Source organism: Hypomesus transpacificus, chromosome 21, assembly GCF_021917145.1.
Source record: "Hypomesus transpacificus isolate Combined female chromosome 21, fHypTra1, whole genome shotgun sequence".
NCBI lineage: Eukaryota > Metazoa > Chordata > Actinopteri > Osmeriformes > Osmeridae > Hypomesus > Hypomesus transpacificus.
Window position 1 is genome coordinate 10,614,593 of NC_061080.1, and position 25,709 is coordinate 10,640,301.

The window sequence follows — 25,709 nt, forward strand, 5'->3', positions numbered from 1 at the left end:
AACCGGAAAAGGTTGTTTACACGGATGTTTTTCATCCGGTTTTCGTTTTCTTAAACAACGTTGGGAAAGCTAGTCGAAAAGGTTAGCTACATTACGGTTTTGGGATCAATGGTGTCCCAATAGCATGTCAAATTAAACGTGAAGAACACTGGAAGCTTTACGTGGAGATGGTACAGCTCGTTTGGGGTCTCGACATATAAAAACCGTTTAATTTGAGAACAGCAGGGCCAACACGTAGCACAAGCTAGTGAGTTAATCAGCTATCTTAAACTGACTTGTGTAGTCGTATATCGGCAGTGAGAACATTTCACAATGTCCAAACTACAGCTATTTAGAGAGTTTATCAGTGAGAGATTAACAACTGCAGCTTTGGAGATTTTCGGGGCCGTTGAAAAAACGTTTGCCGAGTACGAAGAGGAAGTCTCGCTTTTCAGGGAGCAGAGCGCGCGGCTACAAGGGCTGTTGGATGGTACGTCTCTACCGGGTCAAGTTTACAGAAACAGGTTTTATCTGTGTAACTTTCCCATCTGATGTGGTAACATTGGTTGTTAATTATAAGTTAGCTGGCTAACTATCTAGCTACACGTACAGCTAGCTAGCTACACTTAAAAGTTAACTTAATTAGCTTGTCTGTATGAAGTCGGACGGCGTTCCTATTGTCGCCCGTCCCCCACATAGCATAGGCTACGCTCATGTTTTTGTACCGGATGTTTTTGTTTGACGAGTTGAGTAACAAATTTATAAAGTGGATAACAATTATTTTCCTTTCTCTTCTTTCCCCTAGATGTGCAGCAGCTCTCTCTCCCGGAGCCCCCACAGATTAAAGAGGAACAGGATCTGTGGACCAGTCAGGAGGAGGAGCAGCTCCAAGGACTGCAGTCTGAAACTACAGACTCCATCTTGACTTCTCCCAGTGTGAAAATCTACTGTGATCAGAACACCTCTGAACTTTCACATCTTGAGCAAAGTCACCCTGTGGAGAACAGAGAAGGAGACTCTCTACCCACCAACACAACTGAGGAGCTAGTCAAAGCAGATCCTTGTGGGCAGGTTTGTAGATCGCAGGATCCAGCCAGCGACTTCCGGCTTCTGTCCTTCGTAGCTCCAGACTGTTCACCAGATGAGGCCTACCCTCCCAAAAAGAAGACATTCAAATGCCCGGCATGCAGTCGATGTTACGTGACGGCTTCCAGTCTGCAGATACACATCCGAAGCCACACGGGGGAGGAACCGCTCAAGTGCCCGGTCTGCGGCAAAGTATTTAGTAAGAAGCCACTTCTCATGGTGCACATGAGGACTCACACCGGGGAGAAACCTCATCAGTGCTCGGAATGCGGCAAAGCCTTCAGCCAGCGGACGAGCCTCCGCTTCCACATGAGGACTCACACGGGGGAGAAGCCCTTCCAGTGTCCGGAGTGCAGCAAAGCCTTCATCCAGAAACAACACCTGCTGGATCACCTGAAGAGACACGCTGGGGGGCAAAGGTCATCGGTGCCAGGGGTGTGGGAGAGTTCTGGGTCAGCAGGGCGGCCTGGACCACGCCCACGCCAGGCCGTTTCACTGCCAGGAATGCATCAAAGCCTTCTGGCGTCCTTCCCAGCTGCGGGGTCGTTTGAGTCCCCATGAAGGAGAGAGATGCAGTCTTCTACCTTCTGGTGTCCTGGAGGTTTGAGTGGAGGTGAAGTGAAGGTGGGGGTGAAGTGAGGGTGAAGGGAGGGTGAAGGGAGAGTTGTGGAGGTTTAAACTCTGCCGAAGCATTTGATCCTGCAGAGTGGTCTGCTGTGTAGTCTTCGTCATGGCGACTGTGCTGAGTGCGTGAAGAAATGGAGAGTTGGATAAACGGACTTCCTGGACATTTTCCTACATGTTAATGAAGAAGATTACAAACTAGGCCAGTGTTGTCGTTGACATTTTGGATAATAAAAGTAATGTGACTAATCTTGTAGAAGTGTGCGTTTCAAAAATATGCGGTCGTAAATATTGTTTTGGTGTTTGTGTGAACAGCAACAACTTAAACGTGTAGTTATAAATTTGTTTGGGGTGTGTGGGTTCACATGACCAAAAAGCAATCGACGCAAGAGAAAAGTTCAACCCTCATTCCTGTTAAATACAATTTTTTATGTAATTTTAGGTGAAGATTTATCCCCAAATGTAGATATATAAAGACAACCCTTATCGGTGGTTGTCATAAGAACCAGCACTGTACAGAAAATCACGTAAGTTGATGAAAAAAGAGAACAGCGATAAATCTGTTGATCATTACTGATGCACAAGAATATTTATTTGAAGGTGCCCCTTGGCTATTATAATTTGTATTGTTAGTATGGTCATGTGTCCTGCGTCAAAATAGCATAACACTGATGACTTACCACATGTTGTAGTCCCACTATTATATTATGAAAACGTGTTAGGCTGTTCTTCAATAACAAGACATTTGTTTACACCCGGAAAGATTTACGTGCGGGACCCGGAAACGCTATAATTTTTTCCCTTCACGATCTTTATTGAATTTAATGAACGCATCATACATATATAATGGAATTCGTAATAACAATATCAAATTAATATGCATTGAAAGCGCTATCCTCGACTTAAGTTTGAGCTATTAGGGAAGCGTGTCGAAGGGCGGTAACAAAGCTGGATTTCTGGAGTCTGTTCCGCATGGTTTGCTTGTTTCATTTCATGCTATGAAGGTAGACGGAAGTGTTCTAAATGATATCTGAGCGAGTGAGAGAGCAAGGCGCCAAAAGTATCACGTTTTCCACCGCTAAAATGTCTAAACTAGATGCGTTTAGAGAATTGATCCGTGAGATCCTCACAGTGGCAGCATTGGAGATTTTTGGAGGATTTGAAAAAACGCATGCTGAGTACAAAGAAGAAATCTCTCATTCTGAGGAGGATTTGAAGCGGATACAACGGCTGTTGGACCTTGTTACTGAACCCGACATCAAGCTACACCGAACAGGTTGGAAAGCCTATTCATGTCATAATATGCTGCTAAATAATGAAATATCTGAAAATGGTTTAAGACAGATGCATCTCGCCAGAAATTGCTATGGTCTCTCTGAAAAGTCACTAGATTACGTGAAGACGTCATATATTGCGTTAATCTCTAAATATGTAGATTTACATAGAGTTACGACACTTTCCACCGACACGTGATCACGTGGTTCAAGTAGCTCGCTGTAGTTCCAAAAACCCACCGCTGTCAACCTGTTTGTTTTCTATGGGACATCCAGCAGCATCATCTCCATTTACTGATATTTTCGGTGTTAACTCATCAATTGGTTACTGGTGTGTTGTGTATGTCTGATACTTTAACATTTATGTGAAGCAGAGCTAGAAATGGCTATGCTAGCTACCATACTATAGCCTAATGAGGACTATTGTTATACTGAACATTTAACTTTCGACTGTTGAAGTAAATGGGACTTGTTAAACACGTTTTTTTATCCATCAGCCCACCTAAAATTTATCACGTTAACAACTTTCATATTTGTAGTACTTGATGCAAGTTGAATCTAATCTAGATAACAATCACACCAGCACTGCTCAATTTAAGACAAGAAAGCAGTTTGGTAAGTAGAATAGAATATACAAGAAAACCAATTGCATTTAATAAAACATTTTATTATACAATATGTCCACTGAGAGGGTCAAGTTTGGTTTTAGTGAGTGGACCTGAAATTCGTGCCGAGCGGCGAGAGCTAGCTGGAAGATAGGAGACCCCTGTACATGCAATTATAGAGGGTCAGATGGCTGAGCGGTTCGATTCCCGGCCATGAAAAATGATGTTGTGTCCTTGTGCAAGGCACTTCACTACTTGCCTCGGGGGGGGGGAAATGTCCCTTAGGCTACTTACTGTAAGTCACTCTAGATAAGAGCATCTGCTAAAAGACTAAGTGTAAATTCATTGTTGCTACCTCTGATCAGATACAACTAGGCTAATAAGAGAAGACTAACTTTGTATGCAAACGAACACCAATAACTAAAACTAATTTGAAAGACTATAAACCAACCAACTGTTGGTTCTCTTGCTAGCAACAGTAAAAGAGTTGCTTACCAGACCCACTAGTCGAGCTCGAACTGCATTTGGAATCTAACTACCAACACAAGCTCTTCTCCTGCCTGGCCCCCCAGTGGTGGAATCAACTCCCCACCTCTATGTTGCTTAGCAACGAACGTAAAGTGGCCGAGACTGTTTAACACAGGGGGAAACGATCCGTGCTGGTTGAAATGCGTGCGTCTCACGGTCAATGCTTGAGGCTTGAGAGCCCTGCAATGAGTTTATCATTTTGTTTTGAGAAGACTACAATAAAAAATCTTATAGTGAGAGATAGAATTCCATCTGCCAAAGTGGCTAGTAAGAGTGACTGCTTTAACCGCCAAAGCCGAATTCTACCCGCATTTGGCGGGTGGGTGGGTGCCAATGTCATGCCCTGGTCGCACATGACACGCTATACTTCCGCATTCTTCGATTACTATCGAAGTGTCGCAACTCTCTTTTTGTATGGCTGTCACCAATAGGTGGCAGTGTTGGTCACAGCTACAGAGAGTGTGTTGATTATGTTGTAGAGGAAGACTAGTCGACAGAATAAAGAACTGGCCTGGCTAGCTCGAAGAACAACGCGTGTTTGATTAATTTCTTATACATTTACATTTAGACATTTAGCAGACGCTCTTATCCAGAGTGACTTACAGTAAGTACAGGGACATTCCCGAGGCAAGTAGGGTGAAGTGCCTTGCCCACGGACACAACGTCATGTGCACCGGCCGGGAATCGAACTGGCCTTCAGATTACTAGCCCGATGCTCTACCCGCTCAGCCACCTGACTCCATTCAACACATTATTATTATACAATACATTATTATTATACAATAAGAAACATTACATTCAAGATAGCACAAGATATAATATACATCGAACCAGATAGCTAATGTTAAGTAAGACGTATTTGACCGTTTAAATTTATATACGCAATGTAATGTTTGTGATGTAGATGGCCAAATAATCATTAATATTGTATTAATTGTGAAATAATGTTCTGGATAAAGTTATTATAGTAACTTGCGCTAGCACTGCAGCTGTCAGGCTATAGCGAACTCAGTGAATATACCGTCAACGTAACTTCAGTAAAGAAAATACATTCCAACAACGTTTACTTAAGATAGTGTGTTCAAATATTCTTAATTGTCTGTTCTGATGACGTTGTTACCATTTTTCTTCCAGAAGAAATAGATGCCTGAGTGGAAGATGGCACTAGTACAGTACGATTCAGATAGCGAGGGGCTCAGATGGCACTAGTACAGTACGATTCAGATAGCGAGGGGCTCAGAGTCTTTTTATGCAACTACATTTTGAAGGAACTTCTAAATCTCCTGCCGCTGACGAAACAAATCCTAGAGGAAACAGTACTGTCCCTACAGAGGTTGCATCTAACTGTTGTCTTGCCTCTTCCCCCAGAAGTGCAGCAGCTCTCTCTCCCGGAGCCCCCACAGATTAAAGAGGAACAGGAGCTGTGGACCAGTCAGGAGGAAGAGCAGCTCCAAGGACTGAAGTCTGAAACTACAGACTCCATGTTCACCAGGGACTCCAACTTGCATATCAGAGCATTTCTCAGTGAGAGATTAACAACAGCAGCTTCAGAGATTTTCGGGGCCATTGAAATAACATTTGCTGAGTACCAAGAAGAAATCTCTCGTTCTGAGGAGGAGAGGAAGCGGATACAGCGGCTGTTTGACGTTGTTGCTCAACCTGAGATCAAGCTACACCGAACAGGTTAGATATTCATACATTCATGGTACAATCTGCTGTGTGTAGAATCGTTATGTCATGTAGGAGGGGGAAAGCTGAATTGGAAAGGTGTGGTTGGTGCTGTTGCATCATGACATGGTCCACAGCGTTACATTTCATTATAATTTTAGTCGACAGTCTTCCTTGTTGACAACGTTAGTCATCCTATAGAGTGATGGTGGAGGGATTGTCAGGAGCAGGTTTCTCTTCAGAGGGTTTTAGCTGGCAGTTCTCCATACTTCAGCACATTCCATAAAATAATACAACTAATAGAATGTGGTCCATCAACCAGACAGTCCTTTACGAAGGCTACATCTGTTTTCTTACCTCTTTTTTCACACCTCTTTTTTCACGTGTACATCATTAACCCGTTAAGGAGTAGCGTTGCACATATGTGATAGTTTGAATGCAGGTCTCGTCACCATGCGATTTTATTCCAATTGAATATTTTTCGATAGACAAAAATTATGCGACAAACGCTTTAATATGGTTTCAAAATGTACTAATTAGAAGGTCGCAGAGGCTTAGGTCAAATGTCCCGTGCTCCGGCCAGTTTGTTGTCATCGTGGCCGTGCGTTTGGCCCACTTCTTGTTCATCCCGAGGAGGCGTTCTCGGAGAAGAGGGAATTTGAGGCTGAGCACTTCCTGTGCGGTCACGCGCAGAGGAGCAGCTGGGCTGGTCTGGTCAGACGGTAGGATGGCTCCCGTACCCTCCCTTTTCGGGCTCGTTTGGTCTCTCATGATGTTTTGGACTGGGACAGGCAGATCTAGACTTAAAGATATGGGTGTTACTGGCCAGGTTTTTATACATATGCCATTTGCTTACATTCTTCCTAGTATAGTCCTTAGCCTATGTGAATGTAGTTGTACATATAAATGTAAATGAGTTGTTTGTTGAACGAGGCAAACATTCAGCCGACAGTAATGGAGACACACTCATTTTTCCTCCTTTTTTTATTTTTATACATGGCAACAGTTTATTTTCGCTACTCCTCCCTGAGGAGAGTTTTTTCATACAACCGGGGTCCAAATGCCCGGATCAGCGTCTGTAATGTTCAGAGAACAGCATGTAAGACACTTTCACCACACTTGATCTTGTCAGTAGTATTTTCCCATTGCCGTGATTTTTCCCAAATTGACCATTTTGTTGTTTTATCTCATAACTTTCTCTCGGTGATTGCATCAATTAATTAAATTATTGTTCTTATACTTTATTCTTTTCATCACTTGCCGTTTTTTCGATATTCACACATTGCTTAGGGCAACGCCCTTGTTTTTTACCAACCTGCTCACCCCCTCCCTTACAACTCGCTTCCCTGAAGCGAGTCTGAAACGATTGCGCAACAGCCGTACTCTCTCACTTTTTCAGACTCGTCTCATTGATTTTTGAGGGTTTTATATGTCAATATCAAAAACAGCCTATAGATTTATCACTTCGTTTTTTCCTGACTCCATCTTCCATATGTTTTTTAGCATTTTAACGGAGATTTTAGTCTTTTTTGGTTCCTCTCGCTCCCTAAACAGCCTTATTGACCACAGCTGTTTTGGGAACTTTCAGAACTCCTCAAGACTGCCATCTCACGGAATGCCATAAAAACATACGTCTTTTCATACATTATAGACATTATCTACGGATATCCGTCTAACCCAAGTTTTTTCAGCGCGTCTTAAGATGAATCTTTTCGGATAGCTAGTCCTGACTCACTTTCGACTGAAGTAATAGTGGCCACTATACTTTGCTGTCACTCGTTGTTAATAGTGCAACTTTTTAGCCAGAACGGATATTTACAATAATAATTTGTTTGAGGTCTGTTGAAAAACGTTAGACACGCAGGCACCCCCCGAATCGCTGGCACCGTCGGCTAACCTGATCTTTTTCAACAGCCTTGTTTTGAAGCGCAACCATATTACTCTGATTACACACGCTTTAACCATTTGTTGGTTAAATTACGGTTTCCCCAGACTTTTGAATTTTACTGGTGCTTGATTCAAAAGTCCTATCAAAGTTATGTCCTCTTGTTACCCAGATTTGTTTTAACTGAGGTCCATAGCAAGTTTGTACCTAAACTTAACAGGTTATAAATAGAGGCCGCCGGAGACCCCCTTGCCTGAGCTTAATAGTACGACAGTAGAAAGCTTTTAGCAAGAAACATTTATACATTCAATCTTTTCTTACATTCAGGGAGACATACATCCTAGCAATTAACACATTTGCAACCACTCCCCTTCTCCAAAGCCTTTTCACTTTCTCTTAGTTCAAGATTCGTATCTATGCATTCATTAGGTTCTTTACAGGTTTTTTTCATTGCCTACCTTCTTAAATGTAGATGTAGCGAATCACGTCGGTAATCACCAATTGTTGGAGCCTCGAAAGTGGTTCTTAGTGAAGCAAGAATTAACAGGCTTGGAGTCAGGAGATTGATTGCAAAGGCGTCGTTTATTTGCCAGGTATTTTGGAATCACACGCAGAGCTTCTCTAGCCAGAGAAGTCTACCATGCATTGACAGACTAGAGCTTTTATACAGTCTTATTACGTCACACAAATATGTTTGGCCATTATCAGACAACACACAGTTTGTTCAAGATAAACAGATATCCTCCCTCAATTGGCTGTCCTTACACAACCCGTGGTCCCTCTTGCACAACCCGTGGTCTCACTCGAGCAACATTTCCCTATTAGGTCACCCCGACCTGACTCCTTCTCTGAACAGAACATTCTAACGGGAGGGGGAGAGTGACTCTCCCAGCTCACTCTTTCTCATTATCGAGCATGGGACCCAAACAGCTTCCTCTCTCACCTAATTCCTTACATGGGGATAAACATGGGGATAAACAAGTCTTCTTTCCTGGCCTAGTTCCCTTCGTGGGCTATTTCCTCTCCTCATCTAACCCCTGTCCTAGTTGACTCCTTTCTTGAGGTCACAAGGTCACAAAAATCCCCCAACAAAGGCTAACAAGTAACACTAGCATGGTAGTAGCTAGGGAGTATTATGCTAGGTAACTTAGCCCGGAAGCTAACTAAAGCTAGCTACCGTTTCAGAAAAATAACTTGCACTGTGGGGACCATCGGAAATATTTAGAACTCACGCATTTAAGGTTAAAGGTCGAGCTCACAACTAGTATAAGGTATTTGTGTCTGTTTTGTAGCATGGTAGGTCTGGTTTTGATTGGTCATGTTTTTCTACCACATACATGTTTTGTTGAGCGAGTTGAGGAACAAATGAATGAAGAAGATTACAATAATTTTCCTTTCTCTTCTGTCTCCCAGATGTGCAGCAGCTCTCTCTCCCGGAGCCCCCACAGATTAAAGAGGAACAGGAGCTGTGGACCAGTCAGGAGGAATACCAGCACCAAGGACTGAAGTCTGAAACTACAGACTCCATATTCACTTCCCTCAGTGTGAAACAGGACTCTAATCAAGAGGGCTCCTCTGAATGTTCACATCTTGACCAAGCTGTCCAAATGGACAACAGAGAAGGAGACTCTCTACCCACCAACACAACTGAGGTGCAACTTTTACTAGAAACAGTCAAATCAAGCAGAAAAAGAAAGAACAAGGCTCTTCCCATGGAAGGTACGCCACAGGGCAGTCACACAGGAGAGAAACCTTATCAGTGTCCACATTGTAGCAAACGTTTTGCTAAAAAGGGTGGTCTGGTTGAACACATAAGGACACACACAGGAGAAAAACCTTACCAGTGTCCACATTGTAGCAAACGTTTTGCTAAAAAGGGTGGTCTGGTTGAACACATAAGGACACACACAGGAGAGAAACCATATCAATGTTATGAATGTAAGAAAATATTTTGTGCAAACTCACAATTGGTTAAACACATGAGGACTCACACAGGAGAGAAACCTTATCAGTGTCTAGAATGTAAGAAGAGCTTTACTTTGAAGCAAACTTTGCTTAATCATATGTTAATACACACAGGAGAGAAACCATATCAGTGTCAAGAATGTGACAACACTTTTAATAAGAAATCTACGCTGGTTGGACACATGAGGACACACACAGGAGAAAAACCTTACCAGTGTTCACATTGTAGCAAACGTTTTGCCAAAAAGGGAGGTCTGGTTGAACACATAAGGACACACACAGGAGAGAAACCATATCAATGTTATGAATGTAGCAATGCTTTTAGTCAGAAAGCTACTTTGGTTGTTCATATGAGGACTCACACAGGAAATAAACCATGTCAGTGTCAAGAATGTAACAAAACATTTACTCAAAGTGGGCATCTGGTTAGACACATGAGGACACACACAGGAGAAAAACCATATCAGTGTCAGGAATGTGACAAAGCATTTACTGAACGAGGTAATCTGGTTAAACACACGAGGACACACACAGGAGAAAAACCTTTTCAGTGTCAGGAATGTAGCAAAAGATTTTACCAAAAGTTACATTTGGTTGAACATATAAGGACACACGGGAGAGAAACCATATCAGTGTCATGATTGTATCAAAAGATTTTGCTCAAGCTCACAATTGTTTAAGCACATGAGGACACACAGGAGAGAAACCTCAACATTGTCAACAATTTATCGAACTCCGTGATCACAAGTGTAATCTCATTTCGACCGAGAATATTACACAACCATAGCTGAAACTGAAGTTATTCAGACTATGAAAGCTTCAAGATGTTAAGTGTTGGGGACTCCTCACTCTCCTAGATTCAAGTCATGTGGAAAAAGCATGGATTTGGGAAACAAGCTACAACTTTAGTTTTAGGTGTTTGGGCATGTTTGGGTTGCAAATAAACCTGTGAACATTATTTCAAGACTCAAGTCAATATATTCACTCTACCTAATTCATATTAATTAGGAATTCCCTTGACAAGTTGAATCATGTATGTGTAGGATCAAATCGGCCATCATTATTAATACATAAACATTAGTTCATATATTATACATAAATATATTTTCAAGTTAATTATAAACGCATTTACCAGTGTGTATGTATGCCCTTTATACTTTTTCCATTTATTTCCTTCATTTATTTATTTTGTATGTCACAGATTTTAAAAAGAAATACACCTTCCGCAGCTCAGTGATTCTTCGTCGCATTTGGAGCTTCCTCTTTGAGGAATAACGTGGTCCCGATTCTTTGGACACCACCGAAAATAATTTAATCAAGTTAAAGGGCGGGAAAACGCCACCGGCCCCCCCAAAAAACAAGCCCTAACCTAAAGGCAGAGAAGCGATGACCGCATTACTGGACCCAACCCGCTCATCTCCTCGGTCGCCAACGCAACTGCCAAAAAAGAAATGCGAGAGATATTTAAGCTTAAAGCAAAGGCCGAAGTTACACAAGGAGCAAAACATATAAACCATTTCAAAACCAAATGCAAGGAAATATTAGAACAACATTGGAACATTTGACATTGTGTCAACCTAATGGAAACAAGTTAGAGAGGCAACAAACTTGTGTGGTGTGAATTGGGCTTCTGGATATATATAAATATATATGGATATTTAGATATTTAACACCTCAAAACTAAAAAATGCATAGGCTAACACAAAGAAAACAATAATAACCTGCAGAAACGAAACCAAAGCAAGGGGTGTATGTGTTTAGTGGTGTTTGTCTAATGGTCAAACATCCAAGTGTGTGAATTGAGTGTATGTGGTGTTGCAATTTCTCAGGTTTTTAGTGCATGTCCAGTCTTGACTGAAGAACAGTTCTAAGTCCAAAGCCGACCTGTTTGATAGCCTGTGCAGTAATGAAACATAAAGCATTGGGGCCATGACTGTTCACAGAACAGGTCTAGGGGGGGCAGGGTTTGGGGTTGGTGGCGGGGACCAGCAGGAGGTTGGGACCAGCACTGGATGAAGAGCAGGAGGTTGGGATCAGCAGGAGATTGGGATCAGCACTGGATGCAGATTAGGTGAAAGAGCATGGAGGTAGAAGGCATCAGCAAGCAGTCACCAGGTCAAGCCATCCCTGGTAACAGCAGGAAGCACATTCAGGGTACCAGGGGTTGTGAACCTGAGAGGCAGTCTGAGAAATGGCTGTTCTGCTTTGAGATTTGTGGATGGTCTGGTCATAATAAACACTGCTAAACATTGGATACGTCTAAGCATGTAATACAGATAGATGTTCCTACATGTAATTGAATGCCAAAAAGTCACTAACAACCATAGCATCAACCCATTAGCCAAGAATGTAGGAGAACTCTGTCGGGCTTATCAATCATGAATCAAAAACAAATTACAGTGCAAACAACTTCTAACTTTAAAAACTACACAATTATAGTAATAAAACGAACAGATTTTGACAAAGTTTGCTACGTAAAGTACCTGTTTTGTGTGATGCCGGCTGGTCAATTTGTGTGGTTGTATATTTCGGAATGTCATGGAAACGCTCATATGGCGTGAAATTAGAGGAAGCTCTGCAAAAAGGATTTGTAACTTGCAAAGCCAAACATATAGATAGACATCATTGAGTCCATCCTCACCTCTTTCACCTCTCCTTGACCCCTCCCACCCTGGACACTCTGATCCAGCTACTCCCCTCCGGCAGAAGGCTGCGGTCCATCAGGACCAAAACCTCACGCCACAAGAACAGTTTCTTTCCATCTGCTACTGACCTCTTCAACAAGGCCAAGGACTCCCACTGAAATTTATTTAACTATTATTAGTCCATCTGACACCTATTGCACTATGCACAAGCCACCTTTACCTCAGTATCTCATTTGCACTATGTTGCCCACTCATGCTGCTCACTTTTATTCTTATTTTTATATATATTTTTAATCGTTTTTATTTTAGATTGTTTAGTTCTTAGAATTAGTTAAACTATTGTACTTTTACTTAATTTAAGTTCCGTATATGTTTATTGTTTGCACCTCCCTGCCACAGTAAATTCCGTGTTTGTGTAACATACATGCCAAATAAATCGGATTCTGAAAAAAGATTTGTAACCTGCAAAAATGATTGCAAATTGCATTGCAAACAACTCCTGACTTTAAAAACAACAATATTATAGTAATAAAATAACATATTTTGACCAAGCTTACTACGTTAAGTACCTGTTTTGTTTGATGTCGGCTCATACATTTCCGATATAAATTTCAATTTGCGTGGTTGTTTATTTCTGAATGCAATGGAAACTCAAATCAATGACAATCGATTTAAAGAGACGAAGTTAAATAAGCCCTGTTCATTTTGGTGCGTCATTTCCTGAATTTGTTATCCAGTGGTGTCCCATGAACCGGTACCACGTTATTCCAAGTGGAGAGAATGCCGAAGTCCACCATTTTGTCTGCATCTGTGCTTTTGGCGAGGAGATTCAGGAGCTAACGTTGTTGTGTAAACTATCAGTTTTCCACCGTGAAAATGTCTAAACTAAATGTGTTTAGAGAATGTATCAGTGAGATATTATCAGCGGCAGCTTTAGAGATTTTCGGAGTTATTGAAAAAACGCTTATCGAGTACAACGAAAAAATCTTACGTTCCGAGGAGGAGATGAAGCGGCTACCAAGGCTGTTGAACGTTGTTACTCAACCCAATATTGCAGGTTCGTTATCTATACCATGTTATACCCTGCTTTGTCTAGAATCTTTCCGTCTGATATGAAGTAACCAGAGTGACAGAGTAGTCGCTTTATGTTGCTCTCTGTCTCCAGGGTTAGTGTAACGCAAATGTACTGTAAGTAGCCTAGTCTAGCCTAATGAAACAGATAATACCTGACGGACATCGGATTCTTAAATAAAAGATAAAAACATTATGGTAGAACGCAGACACAACGCGATGGTTAAGACTCACTAAGACAAGATCTCAAAAAACAGATACAGGCTTTACAAAAATGTTAATTTATCTGTCTCTACCACACTAAACAGTCACCCTAGTACACATTTGCCATTGCTGTATGCCACGTGCTGAGCAACTGTGCAACACAAAACGTTGCAGGTCTTTTATGATGTAATCTAAAGTGTACAAGTATTTTTGTTTATTATGACACTATGGGGTTGACAAATGAGACTTTTGTGGGTTGCCACCGTTGAGTTAAGTCATGGGAAACACAGCTCCTCTGTCCCCAGAAGTGCAGCAGCTCTCTCTCCCGGAGCCCCCACAGATTAAAGAGGAACAGGAGCTGTGGACCAGTCAGGAGGAGGAGCAGCTCCAAGGACTGATGTCTGAAACTACAGACTCCATGTTCACCAGGGACTCCAACTTGCATATCAGAGCATTTCTCAGTGAGAGATTAACAACAGCAGCTTCAGAGATTTTCGGGGCCATTGAAATAACATTGGCTGAGTACCAAGAAGAAATCTCTCGTTCTGAGGAGGAGAGGAAGCGGATACAGCGGCTGTTTGACGTTGTTGCTCAACCTGAGATCAAGCTACACCGAACAGGTTAGATACTCATACATTCATGGTACAATCTGCTGTGTGTAGAATCGTTATGTCATGTAGGAGGGGGAAAGCTGAATTGGAAAGGTGTGGTTGGTGCTGTTGCATCATGACATGGTCCACAGCGTTACATTTCATTATAATTTTAGTCGACAGTCTTCCTTGTTGACAACGTTAGTCATCCTATAGCAGTGGTTCTCAACCCTGGTCCTCAAGTACCCCCTGTCCTGCATGTTTTAGATGTTTCCCTGGTCCAACACACCTGATTCCGATGAATGGGTCGTTATTTAGTTATGCAGAAGCCTGCTAACAACTATTCATTTGAATCAGGTGTGTTGGAGCAGGGAAACATCTAAAACATGCAGGACAGGGGGTACTTGAGGACCAGGGTTGAGAACCACTGTCCTATACAGTGATGGTGGAGGGATTGTCAGGAGCGGGTTTCTCTTCAGAGGGTTTTAGCTGGCAGTTCTCCATACCCCAGCACATTCCATAAAATAATACAACTAATAGATTGTGGTTATTCAATCATACTGTCCTTTAGGAAGGCTACATCTGTTTTATCGCCTCTCCTGTCACCTGTTCAACATTAAAGGTCAAGCTCTCAACTAGTATAAAGTATTTGTGTCTATGTTGTGCAGCATGGTAAGTCTGGTTTTGTCTTAATTAATTGATCATGTTTTTCTACTAAACATACATGTTTTTTGAGCAAGTTGAGTAACAAATGAATAAAGAAGATTACAATAATTTTCCTTTCTCTTCTGTCTCCTAGATGTGCAGCAGCTCTCTCTCCCGGAGCCCCCACAGATGAAAGAGGAAGAGGAGCTGTGGACCAGTCAGGAGGAAGAGCAGCTCCAAGGACTGCAGTCTGAAACTACAGACTCCATATTCACCTCTCTCAGTGTGAAATATCTTGACCAAACTCTCCAAGTGGACAACAGAGAAGAAGACTCTCTACCCACCAACACAACTGAGGAGCAAGTCAAAGCAGAGACTGATGAACAACACTGTGCAGCACCAGAACCAGGCAGTGACTCTCAGTCCCTCTCTGTTGTAGCTCCAGACTGTCCTGCAGCTCATAGTTTGGAGGAGGAGGAGGAACATGGAGGAGTGATGCCTGTGCTAGAAACAGTCAAATCAAGCAGAAAAAGGAAGAAGAACATGACTCTGCCAATGGAAGGTACTTCACAGGGAAGTCACACAGGAGAGAAACCTAATCAGTGTTTAGAATGTAACAAAATATTTAGTAGCAAATATTATGTCCTTGCTCACATGAGGACGCACACTGGAGAGAAACCTTATCAGTGTCTAGAATGTAACAATGCTTTTAGACATAAAGCTTCTTTGGTTTTTCATATGAGGACGCACACAGGAGAGAAACCTTTTCAGTGTCCACAATGTAGCAAACGTTTTGTTAGAAAGGGTGGTTTGGTTCATCACATGAAGACACACACAGGAGAAAAACCTTATCAGTGTCCACATTGTAGCAAATTATTTACTCAAAAGGATCATCTGGTTGCACACATGAGGACATACAACACGGAAGAGAAAGATTTTCAGTGTCATGAATGTAACCAAAGATTTTGTCGAAAGTACAACTTGGTTGAACACATGTGGACACACAAGGGAGAGGAACAGGAGCAGTGCAACAGCAAGGAGAAAGATCAGCTCCAAGGTCTGCAGTCTAAAACTACAGACCCTGGAATAACTTTTCTCAGTGTGAAACAGGAGAGGTCCTCTGAATATTCACATCTTGACCAAGCTGTCCAAGTGGACAACAGAGAAGGAGACTCTCTACCCACCAACACAACTGAGGAGCAAATCAAAGCAGGGACTGATGAACAAGACTCCCAGCCCCTCTCTGATGTAGCTCCAGACTGTCCTGAGGCTCAGAGTTTGGAGGCGGCGGAACATGGAGGAGTGACGCCTTTGCTAGAAACAGTCAAATCAAGCAGAAAAAGAAAGAAGAACATGACTCTGCCAATGGAAGGTACTCCACAGGGAAGTCACACAGGAGAAAAACCTAATCAGTGTTCAGAATGTAACAAAATATTTAGTAGCAAATATTATGTCCTTGCTCACATGAGGACGCACACCGGAGAGAAACCTTATCAGTGTCTAGAATGTAACAATGCTTTTACACATAAAGCTTCTTTGGTTTTTCATATGAGGACGCACACAGGAGAGAAACCTTTTCAGTGTCCACAATGTAGCAAACGTTTTGTACGAAAGGGTGGTTTGGTTCATCATATGAAGACACACACAGGAGAAAAACCTCATCTGTGTTGACATTGTAACAAACGTGTTCCAAACAGAGGTTTGGTTGAAAACATGAAGACACACACAGGAGAAAAACGTTATCAGTGTCCACATTGTAGCTAACTATTTAGTCAAAAGGGTCATCTGGTTGCACACATGAGGACTTACACGGGAGAGAAACCTTATCAGTGTCATGAATGTAACCAAATATTTTGTTGAAAGTACAATTTGGTAGAACACATGTGGACACACGAGGGAGAGGAACAGGACCTGTGGACCAGTAAGGAGAAAGATCAGCTCCAAGGACTGCAGTCTGAAACTACAGACCCCCATATTAACTTCTCTCAGTGTGAAACAGTATTGTGTTCAGCAGAGGTCTTCTGAATGTTCCTATCTTGACCAGACGACAGAGAAGGAGACTTTCTACCCACCAACACAACTGAGGGGCAAATCAAAGGAGAGTCTCATGTACAAGACTCGGCAGCACCAGAACCAGGCAGTGACTCTCAGCCCCTCTCTGTTGTAGCTGCAGACTGTTCTGCAGCTCAGAGTTTGGAGGAGGAACATGGAGGAGTGATGCCTTTGCTAGAAACGGTCAATTCAAGCAGAAACAGAGAGATGAAGAACATGACTCTGCCCATGGAAGTTACTCCACAGGGAAGTCACACAGGAGAGAAACCTTATCAGTGTCTAGAATGTTAGAAGAGCTTTGCTTGGAAGCGCTCTTTGCTTCATCATATGACAATACACACTGGAGAGAAACCAATTCAGTGTCAAGAATGTAACAATGCGTATGGTCATAAGGCTGCTTTGGTTGTTCATATGACGACTCACACAGGAGAGAAACCTTTTCAATGTCAAAAACGATTTGCTCAGAAAGGTAATCTTGTGTGTCACATGAGAACACGCACAGGAAAGAAACCTCACCAGTGTCAATAATGTAACAGAACCTTTGGGAGGAAATCCAATTTGGCTGTTCATATGAGGAGACACACAGCAGAGAAGAAGTTAAGAAATAAATGTCATTTCAAGTGTGAGGAATGTAACAAAAGATTTTGTCTAAGGAATCAGTTGTATAATCATGGGAGAACACTCAACGTGCATATCGGACTCTACCCATATCGGTGTCAACATTGTTGCAGAGGCTTTGGGTCCAAGAGTGCTCTGGTTGTACACATGAGGATGCACATAGGAGAGAAACCTTTTCAGTTTCCACACTAACCAGACTTTTAGTTAAAAAGGTAATCTGACCACACATATGAGGAAACACAAAGGTGAGATGCTTATCGATGTCAGACATGTAAGAACTCTCAGTTTAAGGTAATAGTTGGTTATTCATGAGTACATACAGAACAGATGTCATATAAGTGTAAAGAATGTAACGACATATTTCAAAAGAATTGTACGCAGGTTTAATGCTTTACGCTGAAAGGTTATCTGGTTAATAAAATATAATTTCAACCTTTTGAAACTTTTTTTCACATACACAGTGAGAGGAGTGAGGAAACAGAGAAGCCTAAAAGAAGAGTAGAGTTGGGTCTTCATCATCAAGTATTCATCAATGATGCAAACCTTATTTTAGAATTGTTTCTGGAAAATATTTAGTCATCCTATCAAAACTTTTTTCATACGTGAAAGGAGAGCAGTCATCCTATCAAAACTTTTTTCATACGTGAAAGAAGAGCAGAAGTGAAGAACGGAGTACAATAAAGTACAGTATACAATAGAGTCCTCAACAAATACTCAACAATGATGCAAACCATTTTTCGAAAATATTCTTTAAACCTTGCTAAACGTTTTTTTCTGAGATAACTTTAACTTTCCTAAAAAAAAAAAATCTAAACATTTTTTCAAAAATATACCTTTAAAATCGTTTTTTTTCACATACACAGTGAATGAAAACGAGAGAAGAGTGTGGAGATGTGAAAAGACAAGCCTAAAACAGAAAAAAAGCAGAGCAGATCAGAGGACGGTAGAGTAAAGTAGTCCTAGTCTGAAACTATTGTTTCAACATTTCTAATTTTTTTCCACAAAGAAACTACACAAAATAGTTGTTATTATTTGGAATTGACATATTGGAATACACATTAGAAAGACATTTTGAATCGTGCACAGATTAGGTTTGTTGAATGTGAAAAATGTTGTGTGATAAGAACTTTACATCAAACAGGATTTTAAGTGTAGGCCTAGCCTGGCTGCCAGGCCAACTTCTCCCCGCCCATGAAAAAAATTGTTCGGGAAGTTGGGTCTGGAGGGTCTTGTATTAGGGACAACTACAGAGAACCAGAATCGGGACGGACCAATGAAATTGCCAGGGCGGGCTTTATATGATGATGGACAGATGATCAACAGTAACGTAATCAACAACGTCACGAAAGAGCGCTTGGGTTGAATTCGTTTCAAACAAACAACATATTACGTTGCTCTGATTGGTTGTAGGTCTATCCAATTGAGCGAAGAGGCGAGAGAACAAGATTTGTTTTACAGTTCGGTTGAAACACGCCCCGTAGTCACAGCCCAACGGAGAGTTTACAGACTCATATTCTGACTAGAATTATGAGTATGACAACGTCAGGCTAAGTGTAGACCTATTACAATGAAAGATTCATGTTGGCAAAACAAGATTTTATTGTGTGATCGATATACTTATTTCAGGTAAATCCAACGAATTCTAAGTGTACCGAGATCTTACCCACCCAAAATCAGCAGTTAAGTCTGGTCAACTATGCATTATTGAAACTTCTCATCACTACGGAACTACAATAGTTTTTCCGTGTATGTCACTGAGAAAAAAAGTACAAAACCTACTTTCACAGCTCAAGTCACGTGATTCTTCGTCACAGTCGGATCTGCCTCTTACGGAAGTCCGCCATTTTGTCTGCAGCTGTGTTTCGTCTGTCATTTCGGGGCGAGGAGAATCAGGAGCTAACGTTGTTGTCTAAATGATCATTTTTCCACTGGAAAAATGTCGAAACTGTATGTGTTTAGAGAATTTATCAGTGAGATATTATCAACGGCAGCTTTGGATATTTTCGGAGTGGTTGAAAATACGCTTATTGAGTACAAAGAAGAAATCTCTCGTTCCGAGGAGGAGAGGAAGCGGCTACAACGGCTGCTGAACGTTGTTACTCAACCCAATATTGCAGGTTCGTCATCTACTGTACACTTCAATATTATAACCTGCTTTGTCAAGAATCAACATCACAAAAAACTGAAATATGCTTTACAAAAACGTTAGCTAACGTTTGTCTTTACCACACGAAACAGTCACCCTACTAGCTCTAGTCTTGTAGCTACACATTTGCCCCTGCATTGTTACTCAGCTCTAGCAAGTTAACCTAGCTCTAACCTTTACCTCTAGATCCAAATTCAAATACATTTCTGCACGACTTTGTTAATAGTCAGTTCTGTTGGGGCACTTCCTACACGCTACATTTAACAAGCACTCTTACCATTTCCATAATTCCATAAATGTATCCTCCGTTTCTCCTGTCCCCCGTGTGTGAGATACAATGTTTGCTTGTTGCTATGCTACGGTTCGTGACGCTTTCCCTGTCAGTCAGTTCGCGATTGTGGGTTTCAGCTCAACACTCAATCGTTGCTACTTTACTAGCTTAGTTACAGATATTTTATGGTACTATGAAAAGTATTTTTGGTTCATTATGACACTATGGGGTTGACAAATGAGACTTTTGTGGGTCGCCAACATTTAGTTAAGTCATGGGAAACACTGCTCCTCTGTTCCCCAGAAGTGCAGCAGCTCTCTCCCCCAGAGCCCCCACAGATTAAAGAGGAACAGGAGCTGTGGACGAGTCAGGAGGAAGAGCAGCTCCAAGGACTGCAGTCTGAAACTACAGACTCCATGTTCACCAGGGACTCCAACTTGCATATCAGAGCATTTTTCAGTAAGAGATTAACAACAGCAGCTTCAGAGATTTTCGGGGCAGTTGAAATAACATTTGCTGAGTACCAAGAAGAAATCTCTTGTTCTGAAGAGGAGAGGAAGCGGATACAACGGCTGTTTGACATTGTTACTCAACCTGAGATCAAGCTACACCGAACAGGTTAGATATTCATACATTCATGTTATACTCTGCTGGGCGTAGAATCATTATGTCATGTAGGAGGGGGCAGTGTTGGGAAGGATACTTTAAAAACGTATTTCGTTACAGAATACATGTCCAGAAATGCATTTTGTAGCCTGTTACGTTACTAAATCTGACTAAGGTATTCTGAATACTTGGATTACTTCCACATTGAATTGCATTTTATAAATGCTGAAATATGGCCATCAAATCCTGCTTACTAAACTGCGTTTCCCGATAACGATGGATCTTAGTTGTTACAAGGGTTCTCTACAAGCAAAATAACGAACCATTGTTATTTCTTATGTGCGTTTCCCGAACTTGCTCTTAAGAACTACTTGAGGATGAGAGGCATGCTTTGGCCAACCATGGTACGTGAGATGGCATCCCCCGTGCATGTGATGGCCATGCATTGGCTTAGCCAATAGCATTGCAGAAGGAAAGAATGAGAGGCAATGACATGGGAGTGATAGATGTAGTTGTGTTTGTACAGTGTAGAAACCACCAGATAGAAGTTCTGGGAAATGCATGGAGTTGCCTTAATTTATTTACAGAGCCCACAGCGTTACATTTCATTATAATTTTAGTCTACATTCTTCCTTGTTGACAACTTTAGTCATCCTATCGAGTAATGGTGGAGGGATTGCCAGGAGCAGGTTTCTCTTCAGAGGGTTTTAGCTGTCAGTTCTGCATACTTCAGCACATTCCATGAAATAATACAACTAATAGAATGTGGTCTATCAACCAGACTGTCCTTTACAAAGCTGTTTTCTCGCCTCTCCTGTCAAGGGTTCCACTATGGAACCGGTTCCTACGCAACCGATAGGAATCGGACCAGAGTAGAACGCACATTTCGGTTCCACTTAATGTGTAGAATGAAATATTTTCCCCTGTCGCTCCGAAACGAACGTAAAAATATCACACTTTCTCTGCAGTCTACTGTTAGTTAGCTACCGTAAATGTAGGCTACTTTTAAAATGCCATATTTCCCTCTGTGCTCACCAAAAAAGACGTAAAAGCATATTAGCCATTCACTGCACGTGATAGCTAGTAAACATATTACACTTGCTCTGGTAGTCTATCGTTAGCTAGCTTTTAGTGCGTTGAAAATGCCCAAAGCGAAGCGGTCGAAGGTGTGGCTGTATTTCACAACCAAGGATTCCGACATCGCAAAATGCAACAAATGTTTCAAAACGATTATGTGCAAAGGGGGAAGCACGTTGAATATATATATATATAGACATATATATACATACGTAAATATAAACATGCGTCGACACACAGGATACTTCTTAAAGCAGAGGGATGCACTGTGTTCAACAGCTTGCAGACGTCAGTCCCGGGCAGGGCCGCCCACCAGGGGGGAAAGCTTTCTGGGGCCCAGCCGTGGTGGGCCACGATGCCAGCAATAATCATGAACTGAAAACTCATCATGACTCACCAAAAAAGCTAACATAAACATTGTATTGTTGCTTTAATAAAATGTAGCCTGTTTCATAATGACCCCCCCCCCCCCCCCCCCCCCGTCTCTCCTAAAAATGGTATGAGTCGTTTTTTGTTCAGCGATGTCATTTATTGATGTAAGGTTAAGCTAATACTAATGTCAGAGTAGACTTCATTTCGTTGCTGACAGGACCTGTTCAGAAATCAGGATATCAAAAAAGAAAAAAAGGAGAGAGCTTGCAAGGGCATTACCCCCTAATAATTTTTTTTTTTTCCAGTCAACTCCGAAAGATGCTCCCAGCCAGGCTGCAGAGACGAGCAGCAGTAGCCACGATGCTAGCCAAGAGGAAGCTAGTTTGAGCAAAGCTTACACTGACAAAGCGCATGTTCTGCATTGCTGGTATTGCTCTGAGGATATTCTGCACTTTACCTGTAACTGTGGCAGGAGGAGAAAGGTCCTTCAGTAAACTCAAAATCATTAAAATGACTTGCGCTCCACAATTAGCCAGGAGAGGTTCAATCACAATACTTGCCATTGAGTGTGAAATGGCTAAACAAATGGACTTCAAATACATTATAAAAGACTTTGCATCCAGAAAGACAAGGAAGATGGCTGTATAATAGGCAAATATGAAGGCAGGTAAATTGCATTTTATACTAGAAAATGTGATGTGAGTGTAGCAGATCTCAGTGTGTCAAATTGTTATTTTTATGTGTGTGTGTTAGGGGTGCAAAACCGAACTGAAAAAAAACTATAATTTTAGTCTACATTCTTCTTCTAAACTTTTATGTTTTATGTATACAGATGTATTTGTTTTGCTGTAATGTAGCTCCCATCACTGAGTAATTCCCTCTCAGTTTACATATGTTTTATGTAGGAGAGAGAGAACACACACATGCATGCGTTAATATAAGTAAAGACCTATTGGGGGGGGCCCATTCACTGGACCTTTTCAGGGGCCATTTCTATGGGCGTCCCTGGTCCTGGGACAGCCTCCCCAATTTGTCTGCCCTTTCAAACTCATACCTGTGTGTACAGGCCTCTTCGACACATCTGAGAGTTTTCTCCTGTGCAGGACATGCCATTAGTCAGGAGAGCATACCAACTCAACATTTATTCTGTTGTTACTTGTTAGTAATGTAACTGTTATTTATTGTTAAAATATTGTAGTTGTGTGTTAGGTGATTTAGGTTGACTTGTTTTATATTTAAGTAGGCTACTTTAAAATGTTAATATTTTGTTACATTAAAAGAATTTTAATTTATGTATTTTTTATAAAAGAGCCTTTCTTTGATTTCTTTAATTTTTCAGTTTTTCAAGAATCGGAATCGTTTAGGAATCAGAATCGTTTTAAAAGTACCGGTTCGGCATCAGAATCGTAAAAATTCAACTGATACCCAACCATAATCCTGTCACCTGTACCACATTAAAGGTTGAGCTCTCAACTAGTATAACGTACTTGTGTCTGAATGTTCCGGTTTTGTCTTAATTAATTGGTCATGTTTTGTGGAGCTGAGTATGAGGATTACAATTATTATTTTCCTTTCTCTTCTGTCTCCCAGAAGTGCAGCAGCTCTCTCTCGCGGAGCCTCCACATATTAAAGAGGAACAGGAGCTGTGGACCAGTCAGGAGGAAGAGCAGCTCCAAGGACTGCAGTCTGAAACTACAGGCTCTATCTTCACTTCTTCCAGTGTAAAACGTGATTCTGATCAAAAAGGCTCCTCTGAAAGTTCACATCTTGACCAGCCTGTTAAAGGGGACAAAAGAGAGGGAGACTCTCTACCCACCAACACAACTGAGGAGCAAATCAAAGCAGAGCTTCATGTACAAGACTCTGCAGCACCAGAATCAGGCAGTGACTCTCAGCCCCTCTCTGTTGTAGCTCCAGACAGTCCTGCATCTCAGAGTTTGGAGGAACATGGAGGAGTGCTGCCCTTGCGAGAGACGATCAATTCAACAATAACACAAATGCATTCAGCTGTTCCAGGGGGAAAGATGCCACAGGCAAGTCCCACAGGAGTGAAAGTACATCAGTGTAAAAAATGTAGTAAGATATTTAGTATTGAGTCAAATCTTCTTAATCATATGAGGACTCACACAGGAGATAAACCATATCATTGTCAACATTGTAGCAAATGTTTTTCTAAAAAGGGTGGTCTGGTTGAACACATGAGGACACACACAGGAGAGAAACCATTTCAGTGTCAAGAATGTAACAATGCTTTTAGTCATAAAGCTACTTTGGTTGTTCATATGAGGACTCACACAGGAGAAAAGCCTTATCAGTGTCCACACTGTAACAAACGTTTTGCTAAAAAGGGTGGTCTGGTTGAACACATGAGGACACACACAGGAGAAAAACCTTATCAGTGTCCACAATGTAGCAAACGTTTTGCTCAAAAGGGTGGTCTGGTTGAACACATGAGGACACACACAGGAGAGAAACCATTTCAGTGTCAAGAATGTAATAAGGCTTTCCGCCGCAAAGATAGTTTGGTTGCGCACATGAGAACACATACAGGAGTGAGACTGTATCACTGTCAAGAATGTCCCAAACGCTTCATTTCCAAGGATAATCTGGTTCAACACTTGAGGACACATACAGGACAGAAACCTTATCAGTGTCAAGAATGTACCAAAGTCTTTGCTCTAAAAGGTCAACTGGTTACTCACATGAGGACTCACACAGGAGAGAAACCATTTCAGTGTCAAGAATGTAACAAAACTTTTAGTTGCAAGTTGTATATGGTTGTGCATATGAGGACACACACAGGAGCTAAACCTTATCAGTGTCAACAGTGTAGCAAATGTTTTTCTAAAAAGGGTGGACTGGTTGAACATATGAGGACACACACAGGAGAGAAACCATTTCAGTGTCAAGAATGCAACAATGCTTTTAGTCATAAAGCTACTTTGGTTGTTCATATGAGGACTCACACAGGAGAAAAACCTTATCAGTGTCAACAGTGTGGCAAATGTTTTGCTAAAAAGGGTGGTCTGGTTGAACACATGAGGACCCACACAGGAGAAAAACCTTATCAGTGTCCACATTGTAGTAAATGTTTTGCACACAAGGGTGGTCTGGTTGAACACATAAGGACACACACAGGAGAGAAACCATTTCAGTGTCAAGAATGTAACAACGCTTTCCGCCGAAAAAATAGTTTGGTTGCGCACATGAGAACACATACAGGGGTGAGACCGTATCAATGTCAGGAATGTACCAAACGCTTCATTTCCAAGGTTAACTTGGTACAACACTTGAGGACACACAGGAGGGAAACCATATCAGTATTAGGAATGTCATAAAATATTTTGATTAAGGTCGCAATTGGTTAAGCATATGAGGATACACACGAGAGAAATCTTAACGGTGTCAACAATTTATCAAACTCTGTAATCACAAGTGTAATCTCATTTCAAACAAGGAGATGAGACAACCAGAGCAGAAACTCTGTGTCAGAAGTTATTCAGATTATAAAAGCTTCAAGATGTTTAGAATTGGGTACTCCCCACTCTCCAGGATTCAAGTCATGTGGAAAAAGCATGTATTTGGGAAACAAGCTACAACTTTGGGTTTAGGTGTTTGGGCAAATTTGGGTTGCAAATAAACTTGTCAACATGATTTCAAGACTCAAGTCAATATATTCACTCTACCTAATTCATATTCATTTACATGTACATTTATTCATTTAGCAAACGCTTTTATCCAAAGCGACTTCCAAGAGAGAGCTTTACAAAAGTGCAAAGGTCACTGATCATAACACCG

The 25,709-nt window shown here is 41.5% G+C and overlaps 4 protein-coding genes and 1 long non-coding RNA gene across 7 annotated transcripts; 4 read left to right on the top strand and 1 right to left on the bottom strand.

The window, feature by feature from the left end:
- The first annotated feature begins 27 nt into the window (after nt 1–27).
- On the top strand, nt 28–1,938 carry LOC124483423 (zinc finger protein 664-like). The gene is made up of 2 exons (XM_047043876.1): nt 28–469; nt 785–1,938. Exons 1-2 carry the CDS (start codon nt 313–315, stop codon nt 1,624–1,626), a joined length of 999 nt encoding a protein of 332 aa, XP_046899832.1. The 5' UTR covers nt 28–312; the 3' UTR covers nt 1,627–1,938.
- Nucleotides 1,939–2,416: 478 nt separating this feature from the next.
- LOC124483391 (zinc finger protein 2 homolog) lies at nt 2,417–25,579 on the top strand. Its single transcript, XM_047043825.1, is given in 4 exon segments — nt 2,417–2,965; nt 20,160–20,474; nt 23,502–25,206; nt 25,208–25,579. Coding segments are annotated over 4 exon segments (2,304 nt in total). The 5' UTR covers nt 2,417–2,712; the 3' UTR covers nt 25,239–25,579.
- On the top strand, nt 4,818–12,253 carry LOC124483399 (zinc finger protein 436-like). Its single transcript, XM_047043842.1, is given in 3 exon segments — nt 4,818–5,779; nt 9,063–10,221; nt 10,223–12,253. Coding segments are annotated over 3 exon segments (1,776 nt in total). The 5' UTR covers nt 4,818–5,295; the 3' UTR covers nt 10,356–12,253.
- Nucleotides 6,190–8,734, bottom strand: LOC124483433. The gene is made up of 2 exons (XR_006957829.1): nt 8,108–8,734; nt 6,190–6,840 (listed from the first exon to the last, which is right to left on the bottom strand). It is a non-coding gene; the product is annotated as an uncharacterized LOC124483433 (long non-coding RNA).
- Nucleotides 13,009–17,863, top strand: LOC124483395 (zinc finger protein 599-like). Of its 3 annotated transcripts, none has more exons than XM_047043830.1 (3): nt 13,009–13,316; nt 13,825–14,154; nt 14,924–17,863. In XM_047043830.1, exons 1-3 carry the CDS (start codon nt 13,136–13,138, stop codon nt 16,438–16,440), a joined length of 2,028 nt encoding a protein of 675 aa, XP_046899786.1. In that variant the 5' UTR covers nt 13,009–13,135; the 3' UTR covers nt 16,441–17,863. The 3 variants fall into 3 exon arrangements, with proteins under 3 accessions (XP_046899786.1, XP_046899787.1, XP_046899788.1); XM_047043831.1 differs by having other exon boundaries at nt 13,840–14,154; XM_047043832.1 differs by lacking the exon at nt 14,924–17,863 and adding an exon at nt 14,696–14,900.
- Nucleotides 25,580–25,709: the final 130 nt, after the last annotated feature.